This window comes from Xenia sp. Carnegie-2017, unplaced genomic scaffold (genome assembly GCF_021976095.1).
Source record: "Xenia sp. Carnegie-2017 unplaced genomic scaffold, XeniaSp_v1 HiC_scaffold_1, whole genome shotgun sequence".
NCBI lineage: Eukaryota > Metazoa > Cnidaria > Anthozoa > Malacalcyonacea > Xeniidae > Xenia > Xenia sp. Carnegie-2017.
Genome location: NW_025813402.1, coordinates 1,166,927 through 1,184,071, shown reverse-complemented (window position 1 = coordinate 1,184,071; position 17,145 = coordinate 1,166,927). Strand labels below are relative to the sequence as shown.

Sequence of the window (17,145 nt, the reverse complement as noted above, 5' to 3'; positions counted from 1 at the left end):
CACATGAAGTATATGACGATATGTGATTCACACGCACATTCACTTCGCTCACCGTGAGTCAAGGAGTTAATAAAAACACAATAACACCTATTTTTCATTTTCCAAAAAATGGATGTGAGAATTGTTCGTGTCGATATACGATACATCTTCGATAAAAAATACTATATGCCATTAAATTAGTAAAAATATTTCATGCATTAAACTGAAATTCACTCATTACTAGCCCTATCTCTCAAAGTGTCTTCAATTTGAAAATTAAATACGCTCACGTTTTTTTCACGGGGAAATATTGAGATGAAGTCAGAGCAAGCCTAAAAACTGTTTATTCACAAACTGGGCAACATACGTCAGGGGATGTTTGGGGATCGTCGCAGGGTAACTTTGGACAAACTTGTGTCTCGCATTCTGTCGTTAATCCCTAAAAGCAATAGAATTTGAGATGTTTCCAATTGAAAACGACACAACTGACGCGTTCATGAACATGGAATCAATCACTGTGGTCAACGAGGAAGGGAGTATGACGTAATAACAAGCCTCATCATTGGATCTAATTTTCCATTATAGCAAGTTTGCATTTGAGCTGGTGGGGTTTTTTTCTTGGTGGTGAATGAATTTAAAAATATTTTCCTACAGGTTTCTGATAAAATTACGCTAGGAAATATTCATTAAAAGATGGGGAAATTCGCTATTAGTGGTGAAGAAAATCGAAAAAGCTTACCTTACAAACACAAGTTTTACAAGAATTTACTCGCCATGACTCGTCAACATTGCGTCGGTTTCCCTCGTGATCAACGCAGTGGACTTGATTATGTTTCTTCTCAAAATTTTCACCCTGAAGATAAATAAAATAGTCCAAATTGTTTCCTTTGAAAAGTATATTTAAATTTTTCATGTAACGACGAGCTTTGGACCATATTGATGTTTCAAAACATAGAAAATAACATCACGTTGTTGTGATGTACTCAGGTATAGTAACAAGATAATCATTGTCTTCAATGTTCTACCAACTAAACTACAAGATCAACTGTGGACTATGATGATATTTCAAAACACAGTTCTAGTTTCTTTCATATCTTAATATCATAGATAATAACATCACGTTGTTGTGATGTACTCAGGTAAAGTAACAAGATAATCATTGTCTTCAATGTTCTACCAACTTAACTACAAGATCAATTTTGAACTATGATGATATTTCAAAACACAGTTCTTGTTTCTTTCATATCTTAATATCATAGATAATAACATCACGTTGTTGTGATGTACTCAGGTATAGTAACAAGATAATCATTGTCTTCAATGTTCTACCAACTTAACTACAAGATCAACTGTGGACTATGATGATATTTCAAAACACAGTTCTAGTTTCTTTCATATCTTAATATCATAGATAATAACATCACGTTGTTGGGATGTACTCAGGTATAGTAACAAGATAATCATTGTCTTCAATGTTCTACCAACTAAACTACAAGATCAACTGTGAACTATGATGATATTTTAAAACACAGTTCTAGTTTCTTTCATATCTTAATGTCATAGATAATAACATCACGTTGTTGTGATGTACTCAGGTATAGTAACAAGATAATCATTGTCTTCAATGTTCTACCAACCAACTAAACTACAAGATCAACTGTGGACTATGATGATATTTCAAAACACAGTTCTAGTTTCTTTCATATCTTAAAATCATAGATCACGTTGTTGTGATGTTTTTGGCATAGTAAGAAAATAAATTTATACCCTAACAGAAAAATATCAAAATCAAGATTAAAAATAAGACACTATCAAAATTCTTAAGCTCTAACTTTAATTTCATTGTAGAGGTCTGCTGTCTCGTTTCCATTCTCCTCATCAAAACTGCTTCTTCTTTTCGATCTTTGTAAGTGATTTAAATTGCGTGAGATTGTAAAGGTTCTGTCGCTGTCATGACAATGCTCTGTTGTAAAAGAAATTCAAGGTGAGTTGCATAAGATCCTTATATTCAAAATATTTTTCAACATGGTACGCATGTTTTATCTAATCTCTTGGATACACGAAATTATGCTACGTCACAGCATTGATGTTGGAAGATCGATAGTTGGGATGGGAGGGAATACATTGGACAACAATGGATCTTAAATGAACTTGATACATAAGTCATCATGACATGCATTTATGAGTGTTGCCTCGCTCCCGGACCTGATAGTAAATGACAAATGAAAATCAAGAAAACACGTTTTAGGTTTAATGAAATTGAGCCTGCGTTTACCTGAACAGCATTCTTTCCAAAAGCGCAGATCAATTCTTGGTAATGTATCACATGAAGTATATGACGATATGTGATTCACACGCACAAAGACATCTGGTTGAACGTGTTTAATATCATCACCGTTATCGCAAAGCACTTTTGCCAGAGATGTCCGCTTTATCTGTGTGAGTTGTGCGGGCTCAAATACGCCGTCATATTCATACCAAAACCTGGATTAAAACAGGAGTATGATTATGATGATATAAACGATGATTGGTTGGTAGCGTTCTTACCTATCTCCGTCTCTAAGATTCTTAAATTGTTTTGCTATAAGACACTGGAACGTAGGGCCCAAAAGACCACCGGGCATAATATCCTCGAGGATTCCAGCTACCCATAGGTCAATCTTGTCGACACTACCATAAAGCTTTTGTAATTTGTTGATGATACTGTGATTTGAAATAACCGCACGCAGCTCATCAAACGTTTCAAATGATTCCAGGTTACACAAAACACGCCATTCGTTGTAACCAGGCAACCCGTGATCACGTGATCGCTGCACATTGAGTGCGGCAAGATCCAGTGCAACGGCATGCGCCATCTCAAAAGTCTCTCGGTTAGTTCAGTGTTTAGAACCCCACCGCCTTGAACGCGCCTGTCTTTTGCGGGCGAGAAAAATAGCCCCCTTAAAATCGGATCGATTCCGCCCTCCTCGACTATTCTATAGGGCGCGAAAAATGCCTTGTGAAGAGGAATATCTCCTTCCTCTATGGTCTGGAATGATGAGTTAAGACGGCTTAATATAGGATTAATTAAACTGTGACCGAACCTATAGGCCGCGGTCGCAAAGCTGTTAAATATTGTAGCATCAACATCCGGGTTGTAGCCTGAGTACTTTCCAAGAATTTCCATGCCTGCCTTTCCAAGAATCTTGGGTAGGTAATGCTCGTACGAGATATGCTGCATTTCCGCACCGACAATTTTCCGCGTTTCTTGATATATTTTCTCGCCACTCCATGCTGGATTCAATATACGAAGCTCAGTGGCAATGCGATTGTGCTCGCGCATCCAAAGCGTGTGCATGGAGAGCAGACCAAGTTGTTCGTTGGCGCGGTGATCACCCGCAAGGAAACATGGGATGGGGCTATCTCTTTCTGACTTCAGACATTCAATGGGTGTTCCATCATTAAATGGTAGAAGCGATTTACCTGAGAAACGAAAACAGAAAATGCAATTTCAAGAGGACTATTTGTGTTAGTACTAATTGACGTTTCGTTATCCACAGCTATCTTTAGAATCAGGAAGACTACAGCTAAAGCCTGGCTCTCGTTAAGTCGCTCGAGTTATCTGAGACGTTCCGAGTCGTTCCGAGTTGTTTCGTTGTTTTTCAAACAACTGTGACGACACAAGCTATTTTATTTCTCATATATTCGTACTTGCGCTACCGAGAGACTGTTTAATTAATTTTTACGCGGAGAATTTGAAAATGGCAGTTGCCGTTCATCAAAGACAAAATCTTTTGGCTAGTTATTTGCTTCTTCAAATCGTTTTGCGCCATAAAAAGGTCGCTTGCATTTCTCAACGATCGTTTCGGTCGTCCGGATAGAGCAAAGTTCTATCCAAGTGACCTTAGTCGTTTTAGTCGTGTGAGTCATTGAAAAGTCACTGAAAGTTACTGAAATGTTCTCATACAGTCGCACGGGTCGTTTATGAAATTTTGGCACGACTGAAACGACTTGGAGGACTATATGGGAACCAGGCTTAAGGATGCCAAGACATCATGCACTTAACACTAAAGCCAACAGTATTCACATCTCTATCCACAAGATAATCCACATCTCTATCCGCAAGATAATCTACATTTACAAACATGCGTACGTACAAACAACAGTTACCATTAACGCGCAGTCCAGTTTTTAAGAGTCCATAATCATTGTCAAAATCACGCAAATGCTCTTCCTCATCACGTGACGATCCATAAATACTTGAGCCATCCAAATATGACGTAATCTGGTTCATTTGCTCGCGTGTTGAAAGGATGCTAAAAGACGGAGGTCGCCCCAGTCCCGCAGGCCGAGCTCGATCGAGTGAAGGTCATGCACTTATGACGTTTTATCCTCTTGTCTCCAGGGGAATGGGAATAGGGAAGCAAGGGGATTGGTTCTCACACGTGCTGGTACAATCTTTACCGTCAGTAAACCGCTGACTGCTAGGACTCGTGACCGTAAAATCAAGATCGTGATCCAAAAACTGTCCCCATTGCATTAGCATATGAGTGTAACTAGCATCCGGGTTACTATTCGCTGTTGATATGAGCTCGGTCGAGACAAGCCGGGCACTGGGTAAGAGTTCTTTATTCCGCCATCCCATTGGTGCATTAAAACCATTTTCATACACGGGTCTCAAAAGGCGTCGAAATGCTGTTAACGAGGCACCCCACATCGGATTCTGAAGATTATTACATGTTCCATCAATGGTGCGATATTTCCGGTGTTGGCATAAGTTCTGCGTACAGTTCACCATACGTCTATGTTGTGTGCATCCAGACAGGTTAGCGATCATCTCCAGATACGTCGGTGACACAAGATCGTAGTAATTATAAGAGATTTCGCTGATGTTCAACATCTTTCCCTTTTCGACATTCTCGTGAATCAATTGAATAGTAGTCTCGAAAACCTGTAATGACGCACGAGAAAAAATACATTGCTATGTGGAAGAGATTTACGTCGCACGCTGATTGGTTGATTTGAGGTTGCAATGGACAGAAAAGTTGCAAACTCTCTACCTTCGGTTTCGGCTTTTCACTGATCTGTTCTCAATTTCTCCCATGGTAAAAATATTTTATTTCTTAAACGAAGACAAGCGAAATGAATGACGTCACTAACCTCTGCAGCGCGCGCAATTTCAATTGCTTGTTTATTCGGAAAGCGGAAGAGAGCAAGCAGATCACTTGGAGACCTGGGTTTAGATTCCGCAAACAGCCGCTGGATGGTAGTTTGGATGGCTCGATTAATTGATTGCTTGGCTTGAACAATGGACGAATTGACGAACTTGTCGCCAGGCCCTTGAGACGAAGCTGAGAGAAATGAAACGAATCAAGTTTTTCTCGATGTTTCTGCTAAATTGAAATATCTGACAGAAACAATATTTTTGCTTCTTCCAAAAAAATGTAAAGGAAAATATAGTGGAAAAAAAAAAAAATTAATAATTTCTCACCCCTTACGGTGACCCTGACTGTTTTCACATCAGAACCGTAATCGTTTTTTGCAACACATTGGTAATTCCCCTCGTCGTTTCTACCAGCCTCTCGAACACTGAGCTCTCCGGATGTCTGGACCGTGAACCTGTTGCCATTTGTCACGCGGATCTCATCTTTTATCCACGTGATTACGGGAGTGGGGTTACCCCGGGCAACACATGCAAGCGAAATGTCATCTGCCACGTTTACAATTACATCTTTGGAGATGGAAACGATTTCTGGCTTGACTAAAAGTGGCGAAAAAATAGACAAATTAAACATAATTTGAAAAGTAGAGTATCTTTTTTTGTTTTATCATGATGTTCACACACCTTCACGATAAAAACTGTCGGAAAACAATCGTGAAAAGTAATCAAAACCTCAGCGGATTTTCGGAAAAATCTCGGAAGTCGTAATTGACCCGGAATCGGTCACGTGTTATTGGCAATAACTTGTCGCAACACATCCGTTAACAATGATTAAAAGCAACGTGTCAAATACGTTTCTTCGATGTTGTGCGTTATCAGCATTTATTGCTGGCTAATTAATAGAAGAAACGACAGCATTTGCTCTCCAACATTCATAGTATGGTCACAAAGATTTCCATTGAAGTAAAAACTGACCAATACTTTGTTCACTGTTGCACTTCATAAAGCGCTTTACTTCATGTAAGTTGAAACTTTGTTATGAAGTGATAAGGCATACAGAGGCGTCACTAGAACGTTAATTGGGAGGGGAGTGTATGTTCATATATTCAGCTGTGCCCTTTGATCTCTTTTGAAATTCAATTCACTTTCAAAAGAAATCAATATGGCACAACGGAATATATGAATATTCACCCACCCCCCCTCCTAATTAACGTTCTAGTTACCCCTCTGAAGGCATCTAGATGTTTCTAGTTATAAGAATTATCACAACAGTCTCATTCGTTACCTCTTGGCATAACAACAAGCTCTGAACGAGCTGTTCTTACACCGATCACGTTGATCGCCTGACATGTATACAAGCCTCCATCCCTTTCCTCGACTTTAAGAATTCTCAAACTACCGGTCGTTGTGATAACATGACGTTCCTCGGAAGGTAACCGCGTGCCATCTTTGAACCAGGTCATTGCAGGCGTAGGATAACCTTCAGCACGACATGACAGTAGCGCTGAACCACCTTCTACGACTTCAGTTGTTCCTGCTGGCTTTACACTGAACACTGGTGTGGCTATAATCAGATTAGTCAAGAGTCATACAGGGGGGAGTGGTGGACAGGGAACCAGGGAGGGTAAGGACATCATACTTTTCTTGAAAGAGGGCAATGCTCACTCGTTTTTCGTGAAAAAAAAAACATGGCTAGTATAATGAGAATCTCACATTTTTAGCTCTATATAAAGATAAGTTCTCTTAGAATTTTTTTCTTTGTCAGCAGATAAAGTTAATAAAAAATTAGGCCAGCTTGGTAAATTTCACTCAGAAAAATTTTTACCTTCTATTGTATCTAACGTGTACAACATGCAGAAAACATAATGTTACTGGCAAATTGGTAATGATACTTTCCAGAATGCGCCCTCCCCTTCCACAATTATTGTGTTTCTGACACCCTTTAATGATATGAGTGTATGAGCTACTCTTAAAAGAAAACGCGTTATAACAACAAAAGACTTTGTCGAATAACTGTGTCATTCGAATTTAATCATTAATGGCAAATCTAAGCTAGGTCAAGATAAATTATAGTAGCTCATTTTAAATTCAAAAGACTTTTAACAAAGCTGTTGGTTAGCATTTTCTAAAGACGATAATGCTCAAATAGGATCTGCTCTGAAGCATTTTGAAATAGAAATAAATTTTCAGCAATGTATTTTGAACTACGCTGAATCCACTGCTGACAATTATGGCTAACGAAGCTTACTTTTTATAGTGAGAGAAGCAGATGCAGTGATGTAACCGACTTTGTTTCGTGCTCTGCACGTGTATCGCCCGTGATCACGGCGTCTTGCTTCAGAGATCTGCAATGAGCCCGACTGCAAGATTCGTACACGACGGGATAACGTGATAGCATGTCCATTTTTACTCCATGTTATCCTTGGATTGGGAATTCCTTGAGACGAGCATTTTAGCATCACGGCATTCCCCTCTACCACCTCTGTATCGTTAGGTACATCAATGAACTTCGGAGCAACTGTACATGATAGAAAGGGATAAAAAAGAACATCCTTGAACAAGTTGGTTTTTTTCAAACTTTTTCAGCTGTTTGTTTGAACAGTATCGAAAAGAACGGTAGAAATGAGCCGTTTCAATGACGGTTTACTCCACTTAGGTGGATATTTTTCTGTTTGATTCTGTCTAATAAAATCACTTGACAAAGTTGAATTAAGTGATTTGATAATACACAGTAAACTGATTCAAAAACGACAAAGTTTGCACGAAAAATATGTTTCCATTTAATTTCGCCTATGAACTAAATATGACTGACTGCTATTTCCCGCCAAAATTTGAAACCAACAATTTAACTAGTCCCAATCTTTTCACGCACAACCAAAAGAAAGTTAATGATAAAGTTGTGAAATGCGGGACTTAACCTCTATACATGCGTGTTTGGAGGTAATATTTGGCTTGATGTAAGAGCAGGTATGCTCAACAAAAGATAGCCGTCTAGTTATATATTAAGTTCAGTTCACGTACCCTCTTCTTCATGATAAATAAGGCGCGCGCTCCTGACTTGTCGACCAGCGGAGTTGCGTGCTACACAACGATACCTTGCCTCGTCATTTTTACCCGGTTGCAATATCTCTAAAGTTCCATCCTCCAGGATGACATAATGATCATTTGTTGTCAACTGGACTCGATCCTTTAACCAAGTTATGGTAGGAGTAGGAATGCCCCTGGCCTTGCAATAAAAGTACGCGCGACTTGGGGGTCTGGAACTAATAACGATGTTCGTTGGTATTTTGATGAATGTGGGAGCACTGCAGGCTAAATCGCTGGCTCTTAGAGACACGACGGTACGGCTAATTAGGTCACGTGGCATAAAACACGTGGACTTTTTGTTGCTGTGTTTCAGCTTGCGCAGGAAACTCGTCAACCATAGCAAGTCGCACGTACAACGGAGAGGATTTCGTTCAAGAAACCTGGGAAACAGACAATCGAAAACCACGTGATGAACTCTTTCCTTTATAATGCATCCTAGGGCCTGTTCACATGAGCCCGCTAACCGGATTTCAGCGGGGCGTGAAATGAATTCGAAAGGAGTAAAAACTTTAAGCGCGAAACCTACAACCTTTTCTTACAAGCGTCATATGTCATTTTAGTCGTAATTTTGAAATCAGGCTGAATTATTTGTTTTCATTTTAAAGGTTTTGTGAAATTGCAAATTCAGAGCATAGAGAAATTGCTCAAATAAGTTTTTTGTTGTGAAGTATTTAACCTTTTCCATTCGCCAAAATCATTTCACGCCTCGTTGAATCCCGGCTACCGGGCTAATGTTAGGGGCCTCCTCAGACTAGGTATGCTGTTGTCGACAACTTTTCGTAGTCGACAACAAAATGAAGATGACAAACAACACGTTTTCGTGATTGCAGTTTCCCTTGCAAAAAAGGGAAACCGCTTCGTTGTCGACAACTACAATTTTACGCGTTCAGTAGACAACTTATTCCACAGACGGTGTTTTTGCTTGTCGACAGACAACATTTAGTTATCGACAGTGCTGTAGAACTAAATTTATCAGAAGGGGGGGCTCTCTTACGTTTTTGCTAATAATACCCTTTTAAAATTACCAATTTCAAAAGTAGAAGGGGGGGTCATCCCCCAAGTGCCCCCCACTTCTACACCACTGGTTATCGACTAGGAAAAGTTGTCGATACCAAAATACCTGGTCTGTGGAGGAACTAAAATACTTACAGTCTATTTAAATTGGAAAGACCAACCAAAGATTCTTTTGTTAGCGTGAGTAGTTTGTTGTCTGATAAAAACCTTAGAGTAAATAAAAAAAAACCCATCATTACTTCGAAACAATGCAAATGCGGAATTTTATGTCGATATTACTCACAAACTTTCCAATTGATGCAACTCTTGAAACGTCCTTCGACTAATCGTCTTGATTTTATTTTGTTGAATGTGTCTAAATGATTTTAACGAGAAGGCTTGATGAAAATACATCAGTTGATATAAAGTACGCTAAATGGAGTACAGAGTAGATCAATATATAAAGGTATTTAGGTACAGTGCGGGATATCAAGGTTTAACGTGAAGACTTGATGAAAATACATCAGTTGATAAGAAGTACGCTCAATGGAGTACAGAGTAGATCGATATATAAAGGTATTTAGGTATAGTGCGGGATATCAAGGTTTAACGTGAAGACTTGATGAAAATACATCAGTTGATAAGAAGTGCGCTAATTGAAGTACAGAGTAGATCGATATATAAAGATATTTAGGTATAGTGCGGGATATCAAGGTTTAACGTGAAGACCTGATGAAAATACATCAGTTGATAAGAAGTACGCTCAATGGAGTACTGAGTAGATCGATATATAAAGGTATTTAGGTATAGTGCGGGATATCAAGGTTTAACGAGAAGACTTGATGAAAGTACATCAGTTGATAAGAAGTACGCTCAATGGAGTACAGAGTAGATCGATATATAAAGGTATTTAGGTACAGTGCGAGATATCACGGAATATCAAGGGTTACAAAGGCATACCAAAAACCATAAAATATACCATGGTTTACTTAAATACGCATAAGGATAACATCTGATGAAGTGGGATACAAAGGAATAACTAAGAACCCAAAGGACGCAGCATGGTGGCATGGGATAACATGGGATAGCATAAGTATGAAAAGGAGCAATTGAAGTGAACTAACAATTCAATATTGTTAATGGTTAACGATTTAAAATTGAATATTCACCTTAATACTTACAACTGATAAAATATGAATAGCTAAAAACCCAAAGAACACAGCATGGTGGCATGAGATAACATGGGATAGCATAAGTATGAAAAGGAGCAATTGAAGTGAACTAACAATTCATTATTGTTAATGGTTAACGATGTAAAATTGAATATTCACCTGGATACTTACAACTGATAAAACATGAATAGCTAAAAACCCAAAGAACACAGCATGGTGGCATGGGATAACATGGGATAGCATAAGTATGAAAAGGAGCAATTGAAGTGAACTAACAATTCAATATTGTTAATGGTTAACGATGTAAAATTGAATATTCACCTTAATACTTACAACTGATAAAACATGAATAGCTAAAAACCCAAAGAACACAGCATGGTGGCATGGGATAACATGGGATAGCATAAGTATGAAAAGGAGCAATTGATGTGATATTCACCTTGATACTTACAACTGATTAAGAGAAGACAACCCGTAAAACGTGTCGGAGTCTAATGACACGATGAAATTGTTCTCTAAATACCTTAAAGAAAAGATTTCAATGATTTTCATCGCAGAAAGGAAGGTTTCTTTAAATCGTATTTTCGCAATCTAACTGCTATCAACGCGTGTACTTACAAATACTTCAGCTTTCTAAGGCCACCGAACGCACGACGTTCGATTGAACTGATATTATTGGCGTTTAAAAGTCTGAAGAAAAAAACATCAATAAGACTTAAAAAAATTCACTTTTTATCACATAATTGTACTACAAAGCAAAGAACTTTAAATAAATCTCACTTACAAAGTTTTCAACTTCACCAAACCTCTAAAATCGGCTTTATGTACACTTCGAATCCAATTGTAACTTAAATCTCTAAATGAAAGAGGCGAGTATGTTCAGCATGGAAAAGTTTCGAAAAATGATATGAAAGTTTCACGTTGTTTGAAGAGAAAGAGTCAGCGTTTCCCTGCAAGTTTTTTTATGATTGTTCGACATTTTTTGTTTGGTGTCAAAACAAATCCGTTTATCACAGTGTTGAGCCGGTTGTTCAATCACTCACAACAAAACTCACTTTCTCCGTTGCAAATGAAACGTTACGTTCACAAGTTAAAGTTAAGTTTGCTGCTTTTGCTGAATTACACAAACATGAATGAAAGAAGATGACGAAACAGTCGCAAGTCACAAATACAGTTTTGAGCAGAACTATCACACTAACGGGTTACTTCATTTAACGATAAACAAAGATAGCATGAACGACGACGAAAACGGGGGAAGTCAAGAATCGGACGCAGCCTCTCCATGCTTAGGTCACTAAACTATACGTGACGTTGCATCTGTTTCACAAAACTGTATCATCTTTCAAATCACTTGAACTTTTGATCAGTTGTGTAGTAAAAATTTTTCATTCACTGTGAAAAGTGTTGATAACTCGTTTTCGTGGAAGATATATTTTCAAATCTCGCAAATAAATCAAATATTTGCTTACAATCTGGTGTTGACCGCGAGTTTAAATCAACATTTCCGTCGTTCGCGTCTCTCGCAAAATATGCAAATTTCGTAGGATTAAAGAATTGTTTAGCGGATTAAGGACTGCAAATAACGAGATCTAACTAATGAAAGATGAACGCAGGTCTCAAAAAATGATAATAAATAAAATAAGAACGCAATACTAATACTCTGTAAATATTGAATAAAACACCCACACTCTCACAAAACGGCAAACTCATTTTTCTTTCGAAGGCAAGATTTTCGTTTAAAATTTTAAAGTCGGGCAAATCATTGAAGTAAAAATATCGTCTTTTTAATATAAACTCGAGCAAGTCAGTGAAGTAAAAATACCGTCTTTGAATAATTATGAGCTGATTTTAAAGCCCTACTCAATGAGTGCTAGTGAACTTCAAGAATACACGCGTTATCATCTCGTTGAATGTACTAGAAACATAATGGCTTTTTAAAGAGGTAAACAAAAGATTTTTGTATTAATCATAAAAGTTTTTAAGTAGAAATTGAGCACTAGAACACGATGTAAAAGTCCATTTTCGAAATAGAAGAAATTCTACAATACCCTATAAACATAAACGGCTGTTTAGAAGTGTCAATATAGTTATCTTTCATTGTGGAAACTCGTCGCTGACAATTATTGGTGTTTGTTTAATCATAACTCGTACTGTCATTCCGTTATTTGAGCTTTTGGCTAAAACCCAATGCAGCCAACGTCAAAAAGACCGAATATGGAACGAGTATGTCTATCGACGTATTGAATTTTCAAACAAGAAGGGTTTTAATTTCTTACTTTATATATACATGACTGTTTTCCGTTTTCGATGACATTGAAAATGAAAAAAAATACGTGTAATACAGACGGGGCGGTTCTTCCAGTAAATTGGAACTTTAATTTTATAAAGTATTTCATTTAGACTTAGTGTTTTTCGTGCAGCACGATAAATATGACACGTTTACAAAAAATCTGACATCCGTTCCTCACATAAATAAACAACTAGTAACATTAACCGCGGTCGCACGTATAGCCGATTGGCATCGACAGCAATTTCGGCTTTTTGTCTTCAAATCATAAAAATGGAAATAGACGTGTTTAAAACTTGATCCAATTACGAATGGACGAGATTCAGTGTGCTTTTTATTCAAAAAAAGCGGCTAAATGAATGAAGCAACGGTAGAAATGAAATAACGCACAAATGATATTTATATGAAACCAACACAGACAGTCTTATTAACGACTATGCGTTGCGTATGCGTATCACGAGTTTGCGCATTTTATGCTAATTTAATTTTAAAGTTCTATTGCAGTAGACATCGAGAAGATTTTAATGTACTTACAAAACGACGGTGGATATGGGCACACGAGGAATATGTGTGAGGTTGATATTGTTACAACGTACTGTAGGACCATCACTTGTGTTATAACACAGACAACCTTCGGGACATGTGCTTGAGCAGGTACTTATAAACAAAATCAAAATAGCAAAGAATAGACGTACCATATCAGCCATGACGAATAATGTCCACTGATAATGGTCATCATCTACGACAATGGCTCGCAAACTCTCGTGTTACAAAATATTTTAATCGCGGCGGAAAGATTAATTACCGCAGTCAAGTTTTCGCGCGTGTACAGACAAATTTTAACATTCAATGAATATTTCTACAAATTGACGTGGACATTCGTTTATCAATTGTCAAAAATGTCTCGTTCTTGATTGTCGTTTTATGGTGAAACAACCAAAAATAAGCTTGGATGTGACTGGCGAAACACACCTCGACCGCACCGGAAACCGTAATTTCATTATGTTTGTAACCTGATGTATGTTCGTAAAACTGATACTTTAATTTGACATAATTTAGCCAAATTTCCCGATAAACAACCCATCATTAATGCAATAGTGTTTAAAAATCGACGTTTATCGAAAGCATCTCACCACGCATTACAAATCTAATTACAGCAGACAGATAATGTTTGCCAATAATTGGCGTGGAAGAAAGCTTCAAAGTGTTGACCTGAGCCAAAAAAGTACAGACTAACCGTCGGCCACACTATCGTCGAAATGCAACGAATTTCGTGACGAGTCGCTCGTCAACGATTCGTCGTGACGAGTACATGTGCCACATTGTAACGATTTGCCGTACAAGCATGGACGATTATCAGCGCAAAAAGAAACTTCTATTATTGAAGAGAAAAATTCTACTGCTGCTAATTTCTGCAAAACGACGTAGATACAAAAGAAGGTTCTGGGTACATCCCATAAATAGAAGGCGAGAAGAGAAGGGCTTGTATGACACGTTGTTGCAAGAGCTTCGTCAAGATAATGAAAGACATTGCAAGTATTTACGAATGACAGTTGAACATTTTGACGAAATATTACGTTCAATTGCACCACTTTTGACAAAAAAGGACACACATTTGAGAGCAGCAATTAAACCAGGACTAAAGCTTGCCATCACATTGCACCATTTGGCTGAAGGAGCGTCTCATAACGCCATAGCTGCGCACTATCGACTGGGTCGTTCAACAGTATCAGAGATTATTTACAGCACGTGTGATGCTCTTTGGAAAAAAATGCAGCCTGAATATATGACCATGCCATGTGGTCCAGAAGCATGGAAAAAGATATTTGATGGGTCAGTTTCTAATTTAGATAGCTGTGTACATATTGATTGCAATTGTGCAATAGAACATTAATATTATAGAACTATTTGCTAGTCAATAATAGCTGTATATTTCATTTATGCAATGTTTATCAGATTTGAAAAATGGAATTTCCCCCATTGTCTTGGGAGCATCGATGGAAAGCACATTTTGATCCAGAAGCCTAAGCATGGTGGATCGGAGTATTTCAACTACAAACAGCGGGAGTCCATTGTACTTATGGCTGTAGTTGATGCATCATATAAATTTATTACCATCGATGTTGGAAAATCTGGTAGCAACAGTGATGGTGGCATTTGGGAGTCATCAGGTTTTGGAAGAGCTTTGGAGAACGGTTAGTACTTGGTTTGTCTACTTCGAGCAATTTTGCTTTTTATTATATAACTTTTTACTTGTCACAGGACGTGTAAACCTACCATTTCCAGCACCTTTGTCAAGAATTGAATCAGGTGAAGCATTGCCCTACATGTTTGTAGGAGATGAGGCATTCCCATTGCGCCCATACCTAATGCGTCCTTTTCCTGGCCGGTCACTGGACAATGATTCACGACGGATATTTAATTATCGTTTGTCACGTGCTAGGAGAGTGGTAGAGAATGCATTTGGTAAGTTTAACTCATTTTGTGAATTGTTTTATGTAATATTAAACTTATTATGAATGACACATGTTTGTTTCCTTGTAGGTATCATGTCTCACAGATGGAGAATATTATTCAAACCCATCATTGCAGAACCATCAAAAGCTATTTCATTAGTTAAAGCCATCTGTGTTCTACACAACTTCCTGTGTGTTAAGAATGATCTCAACTATACTCCTCCAGGGTTTTTAGATTCTGTTAATGAAGCTGGCAACATAACAGAGGGTTTTTGGAGGACAAATGCACCTAATCAAACCTCTACCACTGGCTACAACAGTCGCAGTGCTACTCAACAAGCCAGTCAAATTAGAGAAAAACTTTGCACATATTTTATAAGTTCTGAAGGTTCTGTGGAATGGCAGTGGAAGCATATAAATCGTCGATAGTGGATATTATCTTTTGTAGGATTTTGTTTTAATACATATGGTCATTTGTTTTTGAAGCAGAAATAACTTTATATATGTTGTAAAGATATACAATAAGTATAATAATAGGAAAATAAACTGTTAGTAAAACATTAAAATAGTTGTGTGCTTAATTATGACATAAGATATTAAAAAAGAAAAACTACAGATACCAAATTTTTTTTTAAATAATTAACCTAGGTTGATGTCAGTAAGTGCATTATCTGGTGCAACAGACTGGATAGTCTGATCAGTAGTATTAGTAACAGTTGTGGGTTGGCTATAGGTAAAATTGGGACTGTGTGTTTGTGAAGGTGCAAATTGAATTTGAAATAAAATATTTTCAATTTCTTTTCGTGCCACAGCTTGTTGATATTCGCTCATTTTCCGCATTTTACCAGCTATTGACATGGCAAAATAGTGTAAGTCATCGTTAGGCTCCATCTGTGACATGTTAGAAAGTTCAGAGTTAACAGATGCCAACTCTTTAAGCAGCAATGCATTTTCTCTCTCAACATTACTGCGTTTTCTTTTGTTTGATCTCTTTGGTATGAAGGTGGAATTACAGGTGGAATTACAAGCAGAGACACTGGATGTTTCTTCCTGGTCCTCCATATCATCCGTTTCAGCAATATATGGTGAACTTGTTTGATCACTTTCATGGCTGCATGGTGATGAAACTCGAGGCTCAATTTCAGGTAAATTGGAAAATGAACTGCTCCTGAGAACGCAAATTTACTCGTGAAATAAATAAATATTTTATGGCGACGAAAGAAATTATGGAAGGCAAAAGAGAATATGTATCTGACTTACGTATTTTGTTTTGTGACATCATGTAACCATTGGAAACACTTCCACCATTTCCACACTGGCTCCTCCACTGCTGGAGCACCACTTGCAAGCTTTGCCTCATATGACCGTCTTTGCTGGTGAAACGTATCACTAAGGTTAGCCCACTTTTTCTTCACATCTTCATCTTTTAAAAAGATGGAAAACTAAACAAACATTCGACATAATACTGCGAGTATAATTCTATTAATTATTCGAATCCCGTTGAGTCACCTGAATTTTTCAGGTTCATGAGACAATTGCTTAAATTGCCCAGCAAAGTGCGAAGATCATATCTTCATTTAATTTCAAACACCGTACTGCATACAACATTTAATCATAACAAAATATTTAAAACTTTACCTGAATGATCAATATTGGTTGCAACTTTTAGTTCCCGAGCAACATCCTTCCAATTATTTTTCTTTATATTCCGTATATCTTTATAGTCAGGATGAAATTTGTCCCACAAACATCGCCTCTCTCTCACTAGCTCAATTAATATTTCTTGCCAATCCGCCATTTTGCCACAGCACTGTGAAAGCAAACATTAGTCATGTGATTTTTTTGTCCAATCAGAGTAGATATGCAACAGATTACTCGTCACTCGTTGACGATTTCGGTGTGCATGCTCAACGGCGACGAATTCGTCCATATCGTCATATTTTCTCGTTGACGAGCGACTCGTCACGAAATTCGTTGCATTTCGACGATAGTGTGGCCCACGCTTAAGTAAATTAAATAGAACCGACTAAA

General features: G+C 37.7%; 3 protein-coding genes across 3 annotated transcripts; 1 reads left to right on the top strand and 2 right to left on the bottom strand.

The window, feature by feature from the left end:
- Positions 1 to 90: 90 nt before the first annotated feature.
- On the bottom strand, positions 91 to 13,426 carry LOC124434328 (peroxidasin-like). Its single transcript, XM_046984216.1, is given in 20 exon segments — positions 91 to 418; positions 719 to 832; positions 1,812 to 1,942; positions 2,255 to 2,463; positions 2,527 to 2,842; positions 2,845 to 3,441; positions 4,129 to 4,280; positions 4,282 to 4,363; positions 4,366 to 4,909; positions 5,119 to 5,309; positions 5,450 to 5,719; positions 6,405 to 6,683; positions 7,368 to 7,637; positions 8,141 to 8,586; positions 9,356 to 9,427; positions 9,504 to 9,575; positions 10,823 to 10,894; positions 10,990 to 11,061; positions 11,156 to 11,227; positions 13,193 to 13,426. Coding segments are annotated over 20 exon segments (4,230 nt in total). The 5' UTR covers positions 13,366 to 13,426; the 3' UTR covers positions 91 to 322.
- A 577-nt stretch (positions 13,427 to 14,003) lies between these two features.
- On the top strand, positions 14,004 to 15,727 carry LOC124442016 (protein ALP1-like). The gene is made up of 4 exons (XM_046992541.1): positions 14,004 to 14,491; positions 14,615 to 14,853; positions 14,921 to 15,124; positions 15,203 to 15,727. Exons 1-4 carry the CDS (start codon positions 14,004 to 14,006, stop codon positions 15,541 to 15,543), a joined length of 1,272 nt encoding a protein of 423 aa, XP_046848497.1. The 3' UTR covers positions 15,544 to 15,727.
- LOC124434417 lies at positions 15,555 to 17,107 on the bottom strand. The gene is made up of 3 exons (XM_046984314.1): positions 16,753 to 17,107; positions 16,375 to 16,537; positions 15,555 to 16,282 (listed from the first exon to the last, which is right to left on the bottom strand). The coding sequence occupies exons 1-3, from the start codon at positions 16,910 to 16,912 to the stop codon at positions 15,754 to 15,756; spliced, it is 852 nt and encodes a 283-aa protein (XP_046840270.1). The 5' UTR covers positions 16,913 to 17,107; the 3' UTR covers positions 15,555 to 15,753.
- Positions 17,108 to 17,145: the final 38 nt, after the last annotated feature.

What these genes read in the sequence shown, in the direction of transcription:
- LOC124434417 (XM_046984314.1), bottom strand. Translation starts at nt 16,912, where the DNA reads ATGGCGGATTGGCAAGAAATATTAATTGAGCTAGTGAGAGAGAGGCGA. An exon ending in AACCAATATTGATCATTCAG is followed by an intron (nt 16,538 to 16,752) that starts GTAAAGTTTTAA and finishes TCTTTTTAAAAG; the next exon opens with ATGAAGATGTGAAGAAAAAG. An exon ending in GATGTCACAAAACAAAATAC is followed by an intron (nt 16,283 to 16,374) that starts GTAAGTCAGATA and finishes TTGCGTTCTCAG; the next exon opens with GAGCAGTTCATTTTCCAATT.
- LOC124442016 (XM_046992541.1), top strand. Translation starts at nt 14,004, where the DNA reads ATGGACGATTATCAGCGCAAAAAGAAACTTCTATTATTGAAGAGAAAA. An exon ending in TGGAAAAAGATATTTGATGG is followed by an intron (nt 14,492 to 14,614) that starts GTCAGTTTCTAA and finishes AATGTTTATCAG; the next exon opens with ATTTGAAAAATGGAATTTCC. An exon ending in AGTGGTAGAGAATGCATTTG is followed by an intron (nt 15,125 to 15,202) that starts GTAAGTTTAACT and finishes GTTTCCTTGTAG; the next exon opens with GTATCATGTCTCACAGATGG.